General features: G+C 53.7%; 1 protein-coding gene across 12 annotated transcripts in view; it reads left to right on the forward strand.

The window, feature by feature from the left end:
* Positions 1–18534, forward strand: part of MSI2 (musashi RNA binding protein 2) — a 379910-nt gene that overhangs the window by 322082 nt on the left and 39294 nt on the right. For 10 of the 12 annotated variants that reach the window (XR_010384428.1, XM_064494960.1, XM_064494953.1 and 7 more), the window contains one exon: positions 6960–7034. Coding sequence is in view for 11 of the 12 variants with exons in the window: in XM_064494960.1 (XP_064351030.1) it covers positions 6960–7034 (75 nt within the window). In the remaining variant the exon portion in view is untranslated. Of the gene's footprint in view, positions 1–6959; positions 7035–10907; positions 17505–18534 lie in introns of those variants that run through there. The other 2 variants (XM_064494962.1, XM_064494963.1) reach the window with 1 other exon arrangement.

Here is an 18534-nt window from a genome sequence, read left to right on the forward strand (position 1 = left end):
GACAGAAGGAATAGCTTGGAATGGGAGGGTCTGACAGGGCTGCTGTTGGGGCAGGTCCAGGCAGGGCGTGTGTGAGGAGGGGTGGTGGCGGAGGGGCCCCAGACTGGCTTTGACCACGGCTGGGAGTGGGCAGACCTGTGTGGTCCCTGTGCTTCTCCAGACAGCATCTCATTGGCTCCTGCTCGTGGAGGATGGGTAGGTGATGAGTACCAGGTGCTTACTCATCTGCCGCAACTTTGTTCTCTCACGTTTCAAGTGATGACTTCCCTGAGCTGCAGTGAAGAGGCAGTAGTTATTGGTTGCGGTTGAGTCTATTAGTTCTTGAGTTACAACCTCCCCCAGCTCACCTCCATCCCCCATACCCCTGCCGCTTAAGGGTTTTGCCTTTTGCCCACGTAGCGCTGGTTGAGGCTGCCACCAGGCAGAACCCCTGTGCCCCAGCCAGCCCTGCAAAGGTCACAGAGGGTCTCGTCCCCTGCCCCCCCCCCCAGCAGGCAGGGAGCTCTGCGGGTGGCACTGATGCTGTTGGCCTGGCTCCACCACGGTGGACCATGGGAAAGAGCTCGGGACTCTGGACTCAGGGGATCTGGACTTCTCACTTTGTCAGCTATGTGACTTGGGGCCAGTGACAGCCTCTCTGTCCTTAGGGACAGAGGGATATGGGAACCCTCAACTTCATGGGGCTGTTGAGGATAAATGAAACTGTATTGTGCCCAGTCAGTGCTGAATTTCATTAAATTCAAACTGCCATGGGTGGTAAAATGCACCTCATGTACCATTCGGAAAGAAAAAAACACATGCTGTAAAAATACATTGACTGTGAGATAGATCCCACTTTTCAGGATATTAAAATATGAAAAAAAAAGTGTGTCTTCCCATCAATGATAAACTCAACCTGGAAGCTGTTATTCGTAAGGTACTGGGGAGCCCTGAGCAACTCACCTCCCAAGTAGGTGTCTGGCATCCTGCCACTTGGGATCTGTTTCTGCCAGTGACCAAGAACATGGCTAGACCTTCAGGTGTGACTTGTGCCGTGGTACCTGCAGCCTCCTTCTTGGTTCAGATCCCAGCCAAAGAAGTTGGATTATCTTTGAATTCCCCCCCCCCCACAAGATCCGTGCACAGGACTCCAGGCTTCATCAGCCCCCAGCCCTCCTGAATCCCCCAGCTACTATGTTGAGGCCATCGCCTCCTGAGAGGTCCCAAAATGTGCCTCGAGTCAGGAACCAGCTCAGCCTGAGGTCCAGACAGAAGGGGGAACAGACCAGCACCCAGGGAACAAACACACAGTCTGTTTGGCCCGTTGCCTCCCCAGCCAGGCTGGGCTCTCCGCCAAGCCTTCTCTGATGCACTTGCCAGACACTCCCAGGGCTGCCCTCCATTTCGCCCACTGGCACAGCTTGGCCCCTTGGTCCTCTGGACTCTGGTGGGGAGAGTGCCATCTATGGTGCTGTGACTGGAAAGGGGTGCTTCTTGCTTCTTCCCTCTAAAGTGGTGGCATCAAGCTGAGTCTAATCCTTTGGGAGGTGGCCTGACATGACCCCATCAGTCACCTGGGTCCCTCCCTCCCTGGAGCACCAGGCCTGCATATCAGTCCTAGAATCACTGCCATCGCCACCACCACCAATCTGGCTGATGAACTTGGCTCACGCAGAAACACATTTTTTTTAAGTTCATGGATGAGATGAGGTTTCGGTGATTTCAACTTTCATTGCTGAAGGAGCAGAAAAATGTATGACACAGGTAGGGATTTTCAGAAGTGAGACTACAAACCATGAAAGCGTTTAAATCCATTCATTCAACAGATATTAATTGAGTACCTACTAAGTGCCAGGCCTTGTTCTGGGGCTGAGCATGCAGCAGAGAGTGAGGTCTCTGATAGCGGGGAGCTGACAGTCTAGTGAGACAACAGACACACTGGTCTATAAATGACTTGGAAACTGTGGAACTAATTTTTAAATACCCTGTAAGATTTTCCTCATACTTCAGGAGGTCTCGTCAAAAGGAGGGTGATGAGTGTGTAGTCACGTAGTGATTCTTTCTTGATCTCTCTCGATATGGCTGCAAACGTCCTTGGGAGGAAACCTACAGCTGTTGTGGTTTTAGCTTTCATAGCCTTTGACAGAATCATAGAATAATCAGCCCGATGGGAATTCCTTTAAGAAAATGTAGGAGTGAAGAGGGAGAGTCATCCTTAAGCCAGTTCTCGCTGCCTTTAAGCTGGACAAAACCAGAATCAAGTAAGACCCTCAGGGAAGGTATTTTTGCAGCCCTCAGACTTGGTTCAGTGCCTCACAGCAGCAAAGAGGTGCCCACGGTGACCCGGCCCCATGCGCTAGAATCTCTGGTTTTTCTTAATGGAAGTGGACTTAATAAAAGCAAACACGATTATTGTTGATACATCTGATTCCTCTTGGCCTTCTCTGCCCTCAGCCACATAATCCTACTGCCTCTAATTGTCTTGACCTCATTGGGCACACACTATTTAATGTGTTTGATGCCAGTGGTAGAGAGATACCTCTTTGCTGAGGCCCGGAAGTGGAGAGACACTGTTGACCAGCTAAAGAGAGCCAGAGGCATTCTTACTAGCCCTCAGGCTGAGAAGCCCCTGTGAAATCCTGTCCCAGTGTTCCCTGACATTAAGCCCCTCTGAAATGAAAGTAAAAAGAAAAAAAAAAATTTTTTTTATAGCTCTGGACGGGATGAGGAGCTATAATCTGCTGGCATTCACTGATCAAAAGGAGATTGGCTAGAACATACGGCCACATGCCTAGACTCATTTGTCATTTTCAATTGGGATTTATCTTCCCCCCAAATATCTGTTGAAGTCATTCCCAGGGAAGTCTCCGTTTGTTCAGCTGTTTGCTGGTAAACAGAGGAGACTCAAAATTCAGCTCTTTGTTTTCCTTCTAGCACAGCACAGTCCACTAGAACTTTCTGCGATGATGGAAAGATCCTGTGTGATGTGTAAGATTCCAGGATGGTCACCACTAGCTGCCCGTGGCTGTTGAGCATTTAAGATGTGGCGCGTGCATCTGAAGAACTCAAGTTTTCTTTTTATATAATTTAAATTAAGTCAAAATGTAATGGGACAGCACAGGTCTGGAGGAGCCCCTGCAACTCCGGATGCTTCTGGGGGCCCGAGCATCTTTGCAGACTTTGGCCTGGGAAGGGCTCTTGGCACCTGGTGTTGCATCAGTATGCAGCCCTCCTAGAGCCGACATGGTGCCCCAGGTAACGCTCTGCACACCATGCGGCAGGTTGGTCACATGCTGGCCAGCTCCCTGCATAAACAGCCCTGTCTCTTGTCTCTTTTAAGTCAGGGGCCTGGTGGGAGCAGCTTTCCATGACTGAGTAGCTGAGTAACAGAGCCCGGGAGAGGATGTCACATGGTGTCTAGAATGCACACATCTTTTAAGATTGGAGCAAAGCACTAGAACCACGATTCTGAGAACTCAGCCAGGATCCCCAAAAAGGGGGCCCCAAAATGAGCTGCCTGGCAAATTCAGATTCTCTTATTGATTTCTGATTTTCCTTTTTCTTCCACAATGGGAGGCTTGTCTGTAGGAAAGGGGGCCATCCACGCAGAAGGCTTGGTTTTTTTCTCTTGAGTGACAAGAGATAATTACTGTGGGATTGATCAGGCATCCAGAGTACTGGAGCAGATAAATGGTGCAGTGGCCAGTGCAGGAGGGGCCCGGCTGCTAATGGAAGTGGCAGCTGGGTCATCTCACCGTAATGTGGCTTGATGGAGCGTCCGCGTGGGTCTGCTGTAATGTGCTATTGATATGCAGCCAGCCAGTTTCCCCCGTGTGGCTGGGGCTGTGAGCCGCTCCAGCAGAGCTGGGCTGCACAGAAGTAAATGAAGAGGAAAATTGAAGTAATGTTGTATTATAAATTTATGATTTCATCTGCCTGACCCAGAGGATGCTCGGCGATGGGGGGCGGGTGGTGGAGCTAAGATCTACCACTTGGGCAGATGCCAAATTCTCACTTTGTTGTACAGGAGACAATATTGACGTGTCGGGAAGACAGGGGTGATGCCCCAGATTGGGGTGAACTTGACCATGCTTTTCTTCCTTCCTGTTAAAGACTCTAGAGTGCGCCCAGAAGAAAGCAGATACAATGGAATTGTACTGGTGACCTGAATCAGGGAGGGACTGGGTGGTCCACTGCCCTCCGCCCCACCCGCCCTTTAGGGAGTCTCGAAGGTGGCACAAGGGCTTACGCTTTTGCTGTCACATTAACACTAAAATATTTAAGACCCCCAGTGCTAGCATTAGAGGCAAAGGAGTCATTTTTCATTAGGAAAGCCCCTAGGCAGCAGTGATCTGGCTGTTTGCATATAATCCGTTTACCAATATTGTTGAAATAATGGTAAGAAATCTAGTGCTGAAAGATCTGATTTGATAGCAGGTGATTGATTTGGAGAACTGGGCTGGCCAGCCATGAAATAAATACCTAGGAAGGAGCCAGGACATTTGTGTCCGGTCAAGGCGCCTGAGTCTCCATCTCTGTCCCTCTTCTTTGTCCCTCTGTCCCTCTTCTTCCCCCATCAGGTGCCAGAGCTCAGCGTCTCACTGGGGTCTGTCCCTCTGCAGCCAGGCCAAAGCTGCCAGGTCACCCTCCTGCCAGCTATGCTCTAGTGCTGGGAAGCTCATGGGGAGGAAAAAGCAGCAAGCCCTTTTTGAGGTGTAAATGCAACTGAATTGGCCAGTGAGTTGTGACTGCAGATTTGAGAGGGCTCTGGTGGAAGCAAGAGAAAGGAGCCATAGCTGGTCTAGTTGAGAATGGGGGCCCATCAGTGCTGCATGGGACCTGCAGAGCCTTCTACAGATTGGAAGGCTGAAGCTCCCAGAGATAAAGGGAGAACCCCAGTGGCATGGCCTCGGGCCAGAGGCAGGGCTGGAACCTGTCTCCTGATGTCCAGTGCAGCCAGCTTCTGTCCCAGGTCTGATGACAGATCCTCGGGTCAAGGCAGAAGCTATGACACCAACAGACACAGGGAGGAGAGTGAGAGTGGGTCCCATCTCTGGGCCTCTGGGGCTAAAAGCTCTGTGAACAAGCAGCAGGAAGACCAGCAAGCTAACTCAGCCAAGCTGGGATGTGATGGATGATCCTGGCCTTCAGCCCTCCCTGCAGGGTCAGAACATGCTTGTGACGTGTGAGAGTCCACCTTGGAGGTGAATGATGAGCCCCCCCAGGGCCTGTGCACAGGGTGTTTAAGTTACTGTGTGGAACCACGGAGATAACATGTGGAAAGATGCCACCATCAGCCTTAGGGCTGGAGCACGTGGAGACTGCCCCAAACGTACCCATCAGGGCAGCCTCCTACCAGCATTTTGGTGACAAAGCAACAGGAACAACTCTGGCCACCGTAAGAATCAAAGAAGATCATTGGAAGGAAGAATGGGGAACAGGCAGGAACTGGGGAGCCGGGTGGTCAGCCCAGCCCAGCCAAGGGACAGCCTAGGAATGACCTGGTCAGGGGGCCACTGTTGCCACCAGTGGGCGCTGGGTTCTGCTGCTGACACCAGAATAGATTCTGAACTGCCTCTGCCCCAGTGGCCCCAGTGGACCCTGAGGAGGACTTCCAGTGGCACAACCCAGGTTCACGGTCAGCTTCCCAGCTGCCAAGCCCGGCAAGAGCAGGAGGGAGGCGTTTCTGCTTCAGTGATGGGAGGCAGGCCTCCCTCCAAGACTCAAACACCAAGAAGGGGGTTCAGGCACGGGGCAGCCGGAGACAACCACGGGTGCCCACCTCGGAGGCCAAAGCAAAAGTCAGGCTGGTGGTGGGGGTTGCAGGGCAGGCGCTGGGTTCTGCCGCTGACACCAGAATAGATTCTGAACTGCCTCTGCCCCAGTGGCCCCAGTGGACCAGGGCAGGTGGGAGGGTGGCCAGGATGGTGTTTTACCAGATTGTGATTCCTGTACATTGAGTTCAGGGAGGCAAAGAGAGCTTGGCAGGCTGGAAACGGGGGTATTAGCTGTGGATCTCCTGTGGCCAGTGGGATTTCAGTCCTAGAAGGCTACCCCAGCTTTCTCTGTTGCGTGAATCAGGGGGCCGGGCGTGAAGAATGAGCGCCTGAGTGGACACGGCAAAGGGTGGAGCTGAAGAGGCATCTCACGAGGGGTTTGTGACAGATCAGAGAAGACCACAGGAGCACCAGAATTTGCCAGTGTCTTCCTCTGCACCCCATGCCCAGTCCAGCAGCAGTTTCCACAAACAGTCCTCAGTTGGCCAGTCACCCCCCAAGTTACCTGCTGAGACAGATGCCCCAAAGAAACATGCTCGCTGGGAAGTGCCTGTCGCGGCTCGAGGCTCTGGGTTAGGGCCTTGCTTCGTGGTGTGTGCTCAGTACAGCCAGGCTCTCACCATTCTCCCAGGGCCTTGGGAAGGTCCCGGGGAGTGTCCCTGGTGGGACATGGGACCCGGACCCCTCCTCCCCCGGCTGTGGCTCCCTAGGCCCAGTGTTTCCCCAGAGGCAGAGGTTCAGCCCCAAGTTTTGCCCCTGAACTGTGACCCCCACGTACTCGTGCTCTGTCTGGTGCTGGCGCTCCCCTCTGCCGCGTCAGGAGGAGGCACGACAAGGACTTTAATCTCCTACTGTCAATAGCTTTAAGGTAAAGTACATTCAGGGGAAGCTCTGCAAATGTCAGCGCCAGGCGCAGGCCTGGGATCCACAGCTAATACATGGCATTTACTCTGCAGGTTCAAGAAAGTCCGTGGGCTTTGGGGGTCTCTCTGCCCAAATACGGGCTAATCACCAGCAGGTTGACAGCAGTGCCCCCAGCCACAGGCGAGGGGTTACCTAGGCCCTGGGTAGACCCTCGCGGGAGACAGATCATCTTGTGGAGGAAAATAACTCAGGCTGTTCCTCACTCCTGCCCTCCCTGGGACGTCCCCCCACCCGAGGCAGCCGCACTAACCAACCGTGGTCTTTCTCTCTGTGTTCAAGGCTACCCCAACTTTGTGGCAACCTATGGCCGAGGCTACCCCGGATTTGCTCCTAGCTATGGCTATCAATTCCCAGGTGAGTGGCTTGGGAACACGGGAGCTGGGCTGCACTGGGGGGCAGGGGGACCCCTAACGAGAACCCACGCATACATACATCCATTCACTAAGCAACCTACAGGTGCTGAATTTCAAATTCACCTGCATCCGGGGTCAGGATGCAGCCCTGTTTCTGATGAAATGACGTGTTTCACTGGTGCCGAGAGGGAGAGGGGAGGAGAGGGAAAGAACTGAAGCAGGACCCTGCCCTCTGCTCCCCCTCTTCTTTCTCTTCTGGGTTGTCTCTCCCAGGGAGGGGATGGAGCTCTGAGCCCAGGGTCCGCCTGCCCCCTGTCTAGACCCCATCTTCCTTCCCACTCCCTCTGGTTCCGGTGCCCTTCTGACGTGCGTGTTGGATGTGCTGTTGGGTCTGGGTCTGCTGTCATCCTGGGGTTTGGGGCTGGAAGGGTTAAATGCTCCCTTCTCTCCATGTGGGCTTCAGAGACTCAAGGCAGAGCCCCCAATGATGCCCGCTCAAATGCCCAGGCTGCTCCAGGTCCCGTGTCACGGGGAGTCATGGGACCCTCACCCGAGGTGGGCGTGGTCCTGCAGCAATGGGGGAGGGGGAGAGCTGAAGGAAGTGATGTTTTATGGGCCTTTGCTCTTCCCCTGAGGGGGCCCGCCAGCCTGTCCTAGACCCCGAGTACAGCGTGAGTATATTGGGTGCTTGAGGGCGTCTGTGTTGTAAGGACAGCTGGGCTTTCTAGAGAAGGCACTAGGAACAGAGTTTTGTCCTCTTGGCTTCTGTGCTGTGGGAGGGGGCTCCACAGGGGCTGGGCTTCCACTCCTGGCTGGTCGTCCCGCCAAACCTGGAGGCCTGGGAGCATCAGCCTGAGATGCAGGGCAGCAGGGGGCAGGGGGTGTGGCCCTGGGAGGTCAGGGCGAGTGGTGTGTGAGGGGCTCAGCCCCACATGTGCCTCACACTGAACTTCGGAGTAGGGAAGGGTGTGTCTGGGAGATCAGGGGACATTTTGGACACTTAGAGCCATGCCCTTTTGGGGAAAGATCGTCAACCAGCAACAGAAGCCTAGACTCTTGTCCTGCTGCCCATGGCCACAGGCAGGTCACCCAGCATCTCTGGGCCTCTTTTCTGTCTCCTGTAAATGAGGGCTTTGGGCGGTCTGGTCGCTGGGGTCTGTGCCCCTTTCTGATTGGAGAGGGAGGGGAATAAGGATGGCAGGTACCATAGCAGAAGTTCAGGTGTAGGAGTATGAGCGGGGGAACTTCCCCACTAGTGTGTCCCCTGGGGCTGGGCAGTTTACCCATCAGGATGGGGCCCTCAGCAAGCATCCTCAGCTGCTCCAAGGGAGCCCTGCCCATCGCTTCTACAGCACGTGGCTGCTCGAAGCAGGACAGCAGGCACACAAGCAGGGAAGCCAGCACCGGGCCAGGCGTGGTCTGCATCTCCGTTAGATCTTCCCATCGACAGATGAGGGCCCTGAGGTCTGGAGAGGGAGGAACCCCTGTTCAAGGGGACACAACCAGCAAGAGGCAGGGCCAGGATTTGGACCCAGGTGGTCTGGGTCTTAACAGCCACACCCCATCATCCCTCTAGCCTCCATCTGTCCAGTATGATCACACTAGCCACGTGCAGCTACTCACATTTAAATTGGAATTAATTTAAATTAAGTAAAATGGAAAATTTAGTTCCTCAGCCGCACTAACCACATCTCAATTACTCAGCAATCACATGTGGCAGGTGGCCACTGCATGCACCGAATACAGAACATTTCCACCACCACATACAGTTCCGTCGGATGGTGCTGTTCCAGAGTACAAAGAGAGGTGTATTATGATGAAGGGTGCTTGGTTCCCCCACACACATGCACGCGTGCACTGCCTCTCCTGGGGAGACCTTCCATGTCACCATCCCTGTTCTTTATTCTTTGTCTTGCTCAGTACAGAAGCTGGTGGTAGTTTGAGGGAAGCCTTTCCTGTCCCCTCTTCCCCTAGCTTCCTCTCCAGAGGACAAGAAGATATGCAGGGTCATACATCCCAGGTCACTGAGAGCGCCTCACTGCTCTGCATCTTGGTGCAACCAGCCTCCCTTCACAAGCAGATTGCCATTGCCCCTCAATATGGCACTAGTTCCAGCAGGCAGAATTAGGGATCCTAACGTGGGATAATTTGGGGGTGGGTGACTAAGTGGACCCCATGCTAAGGCTGCCATCTCAGCTGAGAACCAGCCCAGGAAACACCTGTTAGAACTCTGTCTCCAGGCCTGCAACCTTGGGTCTGCCCTAGACAGACATGTATGCAGGACAGACAGAGATGCAAAGTGACCAACCGAAGCTGGGTAGAATGAGATGGGGTCCCCATGTACCCAGCCCTGCTTCGTCATAAGCCGGGACTTTGGGAAACGAGCTGGGGGTGGGGGGAGGGGGTCAAGAAACATGGAATGGGCTTGGGGGTGACTATACCCGGGGCCCATCTGTTTATCACTGTCACCAACTCCTGCAGCTTAATGCAATCAGCTAGGTTTGAATAGGACAGAAATCAGACATTAAGGTATCCAGACAGAGGCTGCCTGGCCCATGGAACTTGGCTGCTCCGTTTCCTCTTAGCCATCAAACTCCCCGTTCCGATCCATCCGACACACACCTTGGAAGCCTCTGGTTTCTTCTCACCAATGGCCACAATGGGGCCATCAGTGGCCACAAGAGTAAGGCCACCTGCTCTCAGGGAGGGTCAGGGTGTGGAGTGGCCCTGGGCGGGGCAGGGGTAGGCAGTCGCTGGCCTTCACCGCCCTCAGCCCTCCCGAAGGGGCCAGGCTGGTTTCCAAGCCGGACCCTGGAAGAGTGGCCTCCTGTGGAGAGGTGGCTCTCTCTGCTGTCGGGGCCCTTCCAGCAGCCGAGGGTTCTAGACCACAGAGCATAGGTAGGCCCCCTGTGGTTTCCATACAAGGCTTCCGTCAGGAACCAAGCTGGAGCCCTCCTGGAGCCTTGGCCGCAGGGGCAGGGCTGGGGCAGGGAAGCTTTGGAACATCCTGACCTGTGTCTCTTGCCTCATGCCAGCAAAGAATGCCTTCAGTGGGTGTGCCCTTCTGGCCGGGGTGCAGAGGGGGGGCTCCCCACTCCGCCCTCTCCTCAGCCCTGTCAGGGCGCCGCTGACCCCGTGAGCCACTGACATCAGCGCAGCTGTCCCGTCACCACCAAACCGTGCCAGTGTTTTTTCTTTGTGGTCTTTCTTTCCCACGTCCTCAGTGGTGCCCACCTCACCCGCGTCCCACTGCCTAGTCTCTAGTGTTGTGGGTACATCCTGAATCCCATCACAGCCCTTCCTGAATCCATCACCTGTGGGGTGATGCGAGGTAGTGAAGCAGGACCCCAGTCCTGGAGGCTGCCGAGGTCTCGCTCCTGTGTCTTCACCACACCGTGCGTCCTGGGGCCCCTGCAGGAAGGCGCCTCCTCTTCATCCTTCCTGTGAATGGCCGTCAGGTATCACGTCTGCTGGGTGCCTGTGTCCCTGTCTTACCCGTGTGACCTGGGGTTGCAGTCGCCCTTCCTGGGCCGCACGGGGGGTATTAAGCAACGCCTGCCTCTGCCCACCTTTAGGCGTCTACGAAAATAAATGAGATGTTCGAGTAAGAAGGCTGGACACTTTCGGATAATTATCAGAGTAGGAAGTAGTTCTCTTCCAGAAAGACTGAGTGACAACCAGCCACTGTGGACATGGCCCCTTCCCAAGCCCACGTGTCTGCCGTGTGCGCCCCGTCCCAGCCCTCAGGTCGGTGTGTGCGCTGGAGTTACTGTGATCCTGATCAGTGCTCTCCCCTGTTCCCTCTCTTTCTCTCCTCCTCTGGACTCTCATTTTGGTTTAATCTGTTAATTTCTGTTCTTATTTCGCTTTGCAGACTATTTGCCGATTTCACAAGACATAATTTTTATCAACTAGCTCTTAAAGAGAGGCGTTCCAAATTGGGGTTTGCTACCATTGCTAGAGAGTGGACCCAGTCCGGGCCGGGGCCACCCCAGCTGTCAGTGCCCACTGAAACTGTCCTGGCTGCCTGTTTGAACGAGTGCTCTTTTGCTCATTTTTCAATTCTTGGAAAAGACTCATGTCCTCATTGCTTCATTCAGTTTTGTTTTGTTTTGTTTTTAATAATTTTGTTCTCTAGTCCCTTCCCACTTTGCTTCTTGTATGCACTGTGAACACTCCCCACCTTGGCCACTCACCACCCCTCTAGAATGTAACGGGACCAGAAGGAAACTTCTCACAAACTGTGTAGAGCCTCCTCAAGGGAATCTAGGAAGACGCCATCAAATTATTTTAAATAACTACCAAATAGGCTTGTTGGGGCCTTTCGTGGGTGAGCTTTCAAAGTGCTGGTGCCCACGGCGGGTGGAGCTGTGTGACTTGGAGCACCTGTGTTCCATGGTGGATGGTCCCAGAAGTAAACACACACATAACACACAGACTGTTCTGTAAGTACTGATGTGGAAGATGTAATCTGGAAGAAAAACGACGTAAGCATTATCTGGTTGTCTTTGTCTTCTGGGGCCAGTCCCTCAGTGACTGTTGCCATAATGATACACACCTGTCTTCAGAAAGGGCCAGGGGGGTCACCCAGGTGCTGCCACAGCTCAGGCCCTGTAGGTGCCAGTCCACGCCAGGCCCCTCTTTCCCCAGCATCTCTGCCCTCACCTCCCTGCCCACTGGCCTTGCATTCCCTGCTGGCATCAAGGGTCTCTTGGCCCACCGGGGTAGGAGGGGACGAACACAGAGGGTCTGTCCTGATCAGGTTGGCACTTCTGATGGTCACCCCCAGAAGGGCTCTCTTATCCCACGACCCTGACCCTCCACTTCCCTGCTCTCTTAGATTAATGAAGTACAGCTCAGTTGGGCCCTCAAGGGTCACCCCTTGTTCACGCTCATGGTTTGTGAGAAGTGCCCCGTGTGCTTCCGTTGGATGCATTTGACGTGAGCAGATCCATCCGCTTGAATGTCAGTGTCCTTCAGACCCAGCCTGTGCGGTTTGGCTCATCTCATTAAAGATGCTTGCTGCAATCATTGGTTAGTTTCCTTTTATTTTCCCATGGGCCTTTTCACAAGTGCTGTTTTTTGTTTCTTTTTAAATCTACATGGCTTTTTTCCTTCTTTATTTTGTTCTGCTGTGAATTGCTTCGCTTTGGTGAACTTGTCCTCGTATGCTTGCCTCCCAGACGGTTCAGCCGTTGTGCGTTTTCTTCGTCTCTGTGAATAGTTCATCTGTGCTTCTACCTCGTGACGTTTTATTTTTACCCCTGTAAGCAACTGAGGTAGAAAAATAAATTGTTTACCACGGACATGCTGTGTGCTGCCGTCTCTCAGCCTGACAGTGTCCTGTTCTCGCTCCGGGGGAGGTGAATGCACTAAGTAACTGGTACCAGTGACAGCCTGGCGCGGTTTCTGCAAGCATGTGCACTCCCTCTGGCTGCCGCCTGTCCCCAGCCCTCCCTGCTTCCCCGCGCCCCCTGCACTTGCTCGAGGTGGCCCTGTCCTTGAGCGATGGCAGAGTGTTTGCATGCAGTGGCTGCATGGTCCGCCCCCGACCTCTTCCTCTGACATCACCCCTGACCTCTAGTGAAAATGCCACTGGAACATCTGGAGCCCCTCGCATCTGCACACCAGGTGTGGGTGTGAGCCCGTGCATGTGCTGGGTGCACCAGCCTATGTGTGGTTTGCACGTGGCTTGCTTTCCTAACGCCCCTGTGCAGTGCAGGCTGGAGGAGGCACCTGTGTTGCTGGACGCGAGGCTAGAAGATCTGATTTCCAGGTCCTGCTGGGCTGCATGACAGCCGTGTAACCTAGAGCAAGTGACAGCCCTCTGAGCCCTTGGGATTATGACAGTGCCCAGTGAGTTAGGTTGTTAGAATTAAGTAGGATAATGTGTATATATGGACATGCCTTGTAAATTGGTAAACGCTATACAGTTGGAAGTTTTAGAAATAGTGGGCATTGGTGTTCTTACTCTGTCACTCCCCAGAGTGGTTTTCTCTTCCTCTTCACCAGTGAAGCTTCCTGCTGGAGGATCTGCTGATCAGTGAAAGAAATGATATTAGATCCCCCAGAGAGTTGCTGGGACTTCTTGCATCACCCCCTCCTCTTCCCTCCCTCCCCATTTACTGATCTTCAGGCACTGGATTAGGCACCAGACACCTGGATGTACATATAGACTCACTCCTTCAAGATGCTCATGGTCCAGCTGAGGAAGAGTGAACCAGTACTCAAACCCATTGAGCATCAGGGGACAGGTGCTTATCTGGAGAAGGGGAATGTCTGTCTGCTATGAGGGGACAAAGACAGGCTGCCAGTCCTGCCTGCGGGGACACCAGAACTGGGTCTTACAAAGTTAAATGAAATTAGCTGGGTAAAAGAAGAGAAGGAAGTATAGTGCAGGCAGAGAAATGACATGCTTAGACATTGAATCGAGTAGTTTTAAGAAAGCAAGCAAGCACAAATGTAAGAAAACACACAATAATAATGGCCTAAACAAAATAAGAATTTGTGTTTCTCTCTAGTGTGAACAAAGCCTGGATGTGGCTCCATAGTATTAGAGATCCAAGTTTCTTTTTATGTTCTATCCTCTTCAACGTAAGACTAACTCATAGTCTAAGAAGGCTGCTCAGGCTCCAGCCATTACATAATCATCCCAGAAGAACACACCTCTTCTTGTTTGTTTGGTTGGTTGGTTTTAGTATTTTTTAGGGGGGGTAATTAGTTTTTTTTTTAATGGGGGTACTGGGGGTTGAATCCAGGACCTTGTGTATGCTAAGTGTGCACTCCACCACTGAGCTATACCCTCCCCCTCCACCACCTCTTCCCTTTAATAAACACTTCTCAGAAGTCATGCATGATATTCCACTTAGACCCCACTGGCCAGACCTTATTCACGTGGCCAGTTTTAGCTGCAAGGAACCTCAGAAATGTCTTTATTCCAGGTAACTATGTGCCAGCTAAAAACAGGATTCTGGTATTAAGGAAGAAGAGTGAAATAGCTTCTAGGGAACACAGCAGTCTCTGCCACAAACCTGAGCGAGGACACAGTGCAGGGCCCAGGGATTAACCGCAGTTCAGTGTATTGGGGCAGAGTGGGGTTGAGGGGTTTGCAGTGGAGACAAGGCTAGAGAGGGAAGTGGGGCTGAGTCCTGGCAGGCCTTGTGAGTCAGGTTCCAGAATTCACATTTGATCCTCAAAGCATACGAAAAGCCCATAGAGGATTTTAGTTAGAGGTGTAATGTAGTCAGAGTTCCAGCGTGAGTCAGAAGGGGTTTAAAGAGGTAAGGGGGCCAGTGAGGAAACTGAGAGGGAGTTCAAAAGGATACTCCCTTCTTTCTGCTCCCCCGCCTCCTCTCTGCCTCACCCTCTCTGGACTCTGTTCTTCTCCTCCTGCCTTGGGTTGACTGGTGGTCCTTGGGGGTCTTTCAGCTCTACTGGGGGCAGCAGGGTTAATGTAGCCCCAGTTGCCAAAAAGTCTCTGAGCCACAGTCTTAGCTACAGACATGGGGCCCTCGGGGCAGCCAGGAGAGTCAGGCTAGCATCCCAGGCTCAGTGCTCACACCTCCCTCCTGGGATGATCGTGTGGGAATGGGCAGTACAGGTCCCACGTGCAGACCCTGGGACTCTGGTCCTAGAAGTGCCCGTTTGTGCTTCTACCTTCTCAACGATGGAAAACAGGCTTCCTCTCAGGTGCTGATGTGGACTGATGAGGACTGGCTTCCTGGAGCTCTGGCTTGAGAAGGATCTTGAGGCCAAGTCTTAACTCAGCAGGAAGGGGGCTGTGGTTGATCTGCGATGCCCGCGCGGTTGCTGGATCCGGGACTCAGGCCCACGCAGCACGTATTTTGCCTTCCGTATTCCAGTCTAAGGGTGGATGGTTCTAGGGTGCTGGTTGGTTTTTGGTCCGTTCTGTTCCACAGGGAGGGAGGGGGGTGCGGCCTGAGGAGAGGTGCTGTAGCTCGGAGGTACCCTGTTCCCTCTGGAGGAGAAGCTGCTAGCCTGTCTCCGGTTGGGGCTGCTGCAGTGTACGCTTCGGTCAACTTGTCTAGCCTTTGAGCAGAGGCCAAGGCTCAGTGGTCCATCTTAGCCCAAGGGCTGCAGCTTGAGTGTGGAAAGCAGAATGAAGAGAGCCTGAGTTCTTGGGAGGGGAAGGGGTTTGCCTTAAACCGGATGATTGGGGAAAGCAGCCTTGGCCCTGGGGAAGGGGCTGCTTCCTGAGCCAGCTCATGCCCAACCTGTCAGTTGTGCCAAGTTTACAACATTTGGAAAGTACTCAGAAATGCTGATAGTTGCCCACCAAAGGCCCCGACCCCGCCTGGGTGGGTAACCAGGGCCTCTGCGGGGAGCGACTCTGGGGTCCTTCCAGCCCCTACTCGGGAGACCTGCCCTTGCACTCCCACCAGGAGCAGTTCTCAGAGGGAAAGGAGTAAGTCACCCCACCCCCAGCCTTCTGTGACTTTGTCAGAGGACAAGATTCCGGGGTCACTGTGGTGGAATCGTAGAACCAGTGGCTTGAGATGATCCCTCACTGGGATGTCAGTTTAATCTCAGGACTTTCCTCCTGCTTAAGTTTGTAAGGGGCTGTTTCCTCACCCCCTGCCCCAGAAGTGCCCCCACCGGGAAGCCTGGTGGACCCTTGACGTGGTAGGTCCTCGGGTTCTGCCAGTGCTGCCTGGCTCGGTGCTTCCCGCTGGGAACCAGAACGGAGCCCACCCAGTGAGCGATGGCTGGTTCCTCGCTGGTGGGGGGAGCCCATCTTGAAATGCCAAGACATAACCACGGACCCCGGTGCCCACAGCGACGTTTCAGCACTGTAAGCTGCAACACTCCCCTGTGAAGGGGAGCCCCTCCTGACGTGGCAGCCCGCATGCATGTGCTGCACCCCCAGCCCCCTAACCTGCACATCCGTCCAGCCCTGAGCTTCATCTCTAGGGGTTACCCCCTTCACAGATTGGGTCCACAGGCAGATTTTAAACACAAGGCAGCTCCTCCTGTGGCCACCTGGCCCTCTGGGTACCTAGGGTTTATCCCCTCATTTGAATATTAAAGGCAAGCTTAGTGAGGGCAGTGTACCTGCTGGCTTTAGAAGAAAATGGAGAAGTAAATTTCAACAGAGCACCCAGATCCTGGCCCAAGCTGTGGATGGGCCTGGCTGCCACGCCCCTCCCTTCACGAGGAGAATCGGGAGCTGATGGCTGTTCCCAGATGAAAGCAGAGCTTGGTGCCTAACAGGCACGTGCTAAATGTTTGCGGAAGTGAATTGGCGAGCTCTGAATCGACAGGCATTGCGGATTTCACTTTTGATCAGGTTCCCTTGCCTCTTGAAGCTCCTCTCCGTGAATAAAAGGAAATGTGACTCCGGGGTGCTGAAGCCGGAGCCCCCGTTCTCAGGTGGGAAGTCAGGAGACTGAGTTCTCGCCCCACAGCTTGCCAGGAGAGTGAGGCCATCTCTGGGCCTCAGTTTTCCTATCTGTCCAATGGGGTTGTGAACCCCTGTCCTGTCCTCCCCTATAAAGTTTGTTGAGAGGGTCACTGGACCAGGCAGGACCTAGCGCTCTGGGGAAGGGGAGTAGCCGGGGGGTGGGGGGGGGGTCCTTCACCCGCAGCAGTGAGGGAGGCTGTGGCCACGGCTTCACACCTCGTTCTCTGAAGCCCAAGGACAGAGCCCACAGACCCTGTCTCCCCCAGCAGTGCCATCCTTGTCCCCCTGTCACTCCTTCTTGCATACCACTGGGCTCCCAAAGTCCCTAGTAAGCCAGCCAGCATGGACATAATCACCTCTCTCAAGCCCTTCACTTCTCATTTCCATCAGCAAAAGCAAGTAAAAGGCCACAGCTTAAGAAACAAAACAACAACAAATTAGAGTGTGAGGTTATAGGCAGACAGCAGCACCAGGCCCGAGGGGTAGGCAGCTCCTGCCTCCAGGACAGCCCAGGACAAACCAGAAGGCCAAGGGGGCCCCCATTCCCTCCTCCTCCCCAGGCTGAAAAGAGAGAGCAGAGTCCCACCCAGAGACATTCTCCCCGAGTCCAGGTCAGTTTGGCCCCCCTGTCCCTGAGAGACCCCAACCAATGCACCGCCTGTGCTCCTTGGGCCGTCAGTTGTGGGGGGTAGGGAGGAGCACGAGAGTGCATTCTCGGTGGTGTGCTGGAAAGTGTTGTCAGGACCTGCCCCAGGCTGGGTCCTCTCTGGCACCAGAACGTGATCCGGAGCAAGGAAGCATGGAGGTCAGAGCCTGGAGGCCTCCCGCAAGTGGCTAATGCTTCCCTAGGTGGTCTGACTGGTGTGCAGTGTAAGCGAGAGGCAAGGGGAGTCACTGATTTTGCCTGGAAAGCTTTCAGGAAAGGGCACTATGTGAATTGGGTTTTGAAGTGCAAATAGAAGTTTACCAGGCAACCGAGGAAGGAAGGCTATTCCACATGAGGGGACCAACAAGTGTAATGGCTTGAAAGCATTATGTGTCTTCCCTTCCATGCAGTCCTGCCTCCGCTGATTCTGTGGCCCCATCTGGGCAGACGCTGTCTCATAACCTGGGCCAGGACAGCTAGACCACAGATTTTGACCTTGGGAAGCTGATGCCACCTCTTTGCAGACCCAGGGAATCACAGGCAGACACTTTGTGTACCAGGGATGCTGGAACACAGAGTTATCAGCACCTAGTGCTTCGCAGCCCTGTCCTGGATGCCGGGGACACAGTGGTCCACCAGCAAGACATGCCCCTGCCTGATAAGGCGCGTGTTGGAACAAAGAAAGAGCAGGAGCCCACTCAGATGAAGGATCTGGGCCCTTCCTGGAGAAGCTGAGAGGAGCTCAACAAGTCCAAGGGCAGGGTTCCAGGATCCACGTCCACCGCTGTGCTCACCACGTCCCAGGCCACCCCAGCCAAGCCTTCCCTGAGCCCCTGCGAGCCCCTCGCCTCCTGCCGTCACATGACCCACCCAAGTTAAAACTTGCACTTCAGATAAAATGTACCCTTATCACTCACAAGCAAATTATAAATGTTATCTGTTAAAGCCCTTTGGATGTGAAATGTCATGTGAATTAATAGGATTTTTGAATAGGAAGACTACGCTACTTTTATTACCTTGGGCAATAATAATAAAAATAGAAATAAAAATTACGATTCCACTTACCGAGAGCTTCCCCAGTGCCAGATAACGGGGCTCCAGCGCTGTGATCTCATTGAGTTTCACTGCAGCCCTACAAGGAGGTCGTTAACCGCGCTTACGGGGGAGGGGGGTAGATTTACGTACCCTGTCTTGGGTTGCACAGCCAGTGGGTGTGGGAGGTGGGCTTTTTGCCACCTGGCTTTTAGCACATTGTGCACTGTTTCCTTTAACCTCTCTGGACCTCGAGTCCTTCACCTGTTAAATGGGGCTAGTAACGTCTTCCCGGTGGGGTGCCGAGAGGGCTCACCGAGATGATGGTGTGGAAAGATGGCTTCTTGGCTGTTACCATCACCAGTGTAATGTTCATTTTCCCATCATCTCATCTATTGTAAA

This window comes from Camelus dromedarius, chromosome 16, assembly GCF_036321535.1.
Source record: "Camelus dromedarius isolate mCamDro1 chromosome 16, mCamDro1.pat, whole genome shotgun sequence".
NCBI lineage: Eukaryota > Metazoa > Chordata > Mammalia > Artiodactyla > Camelidae > Camelus > Camelus dromedarius.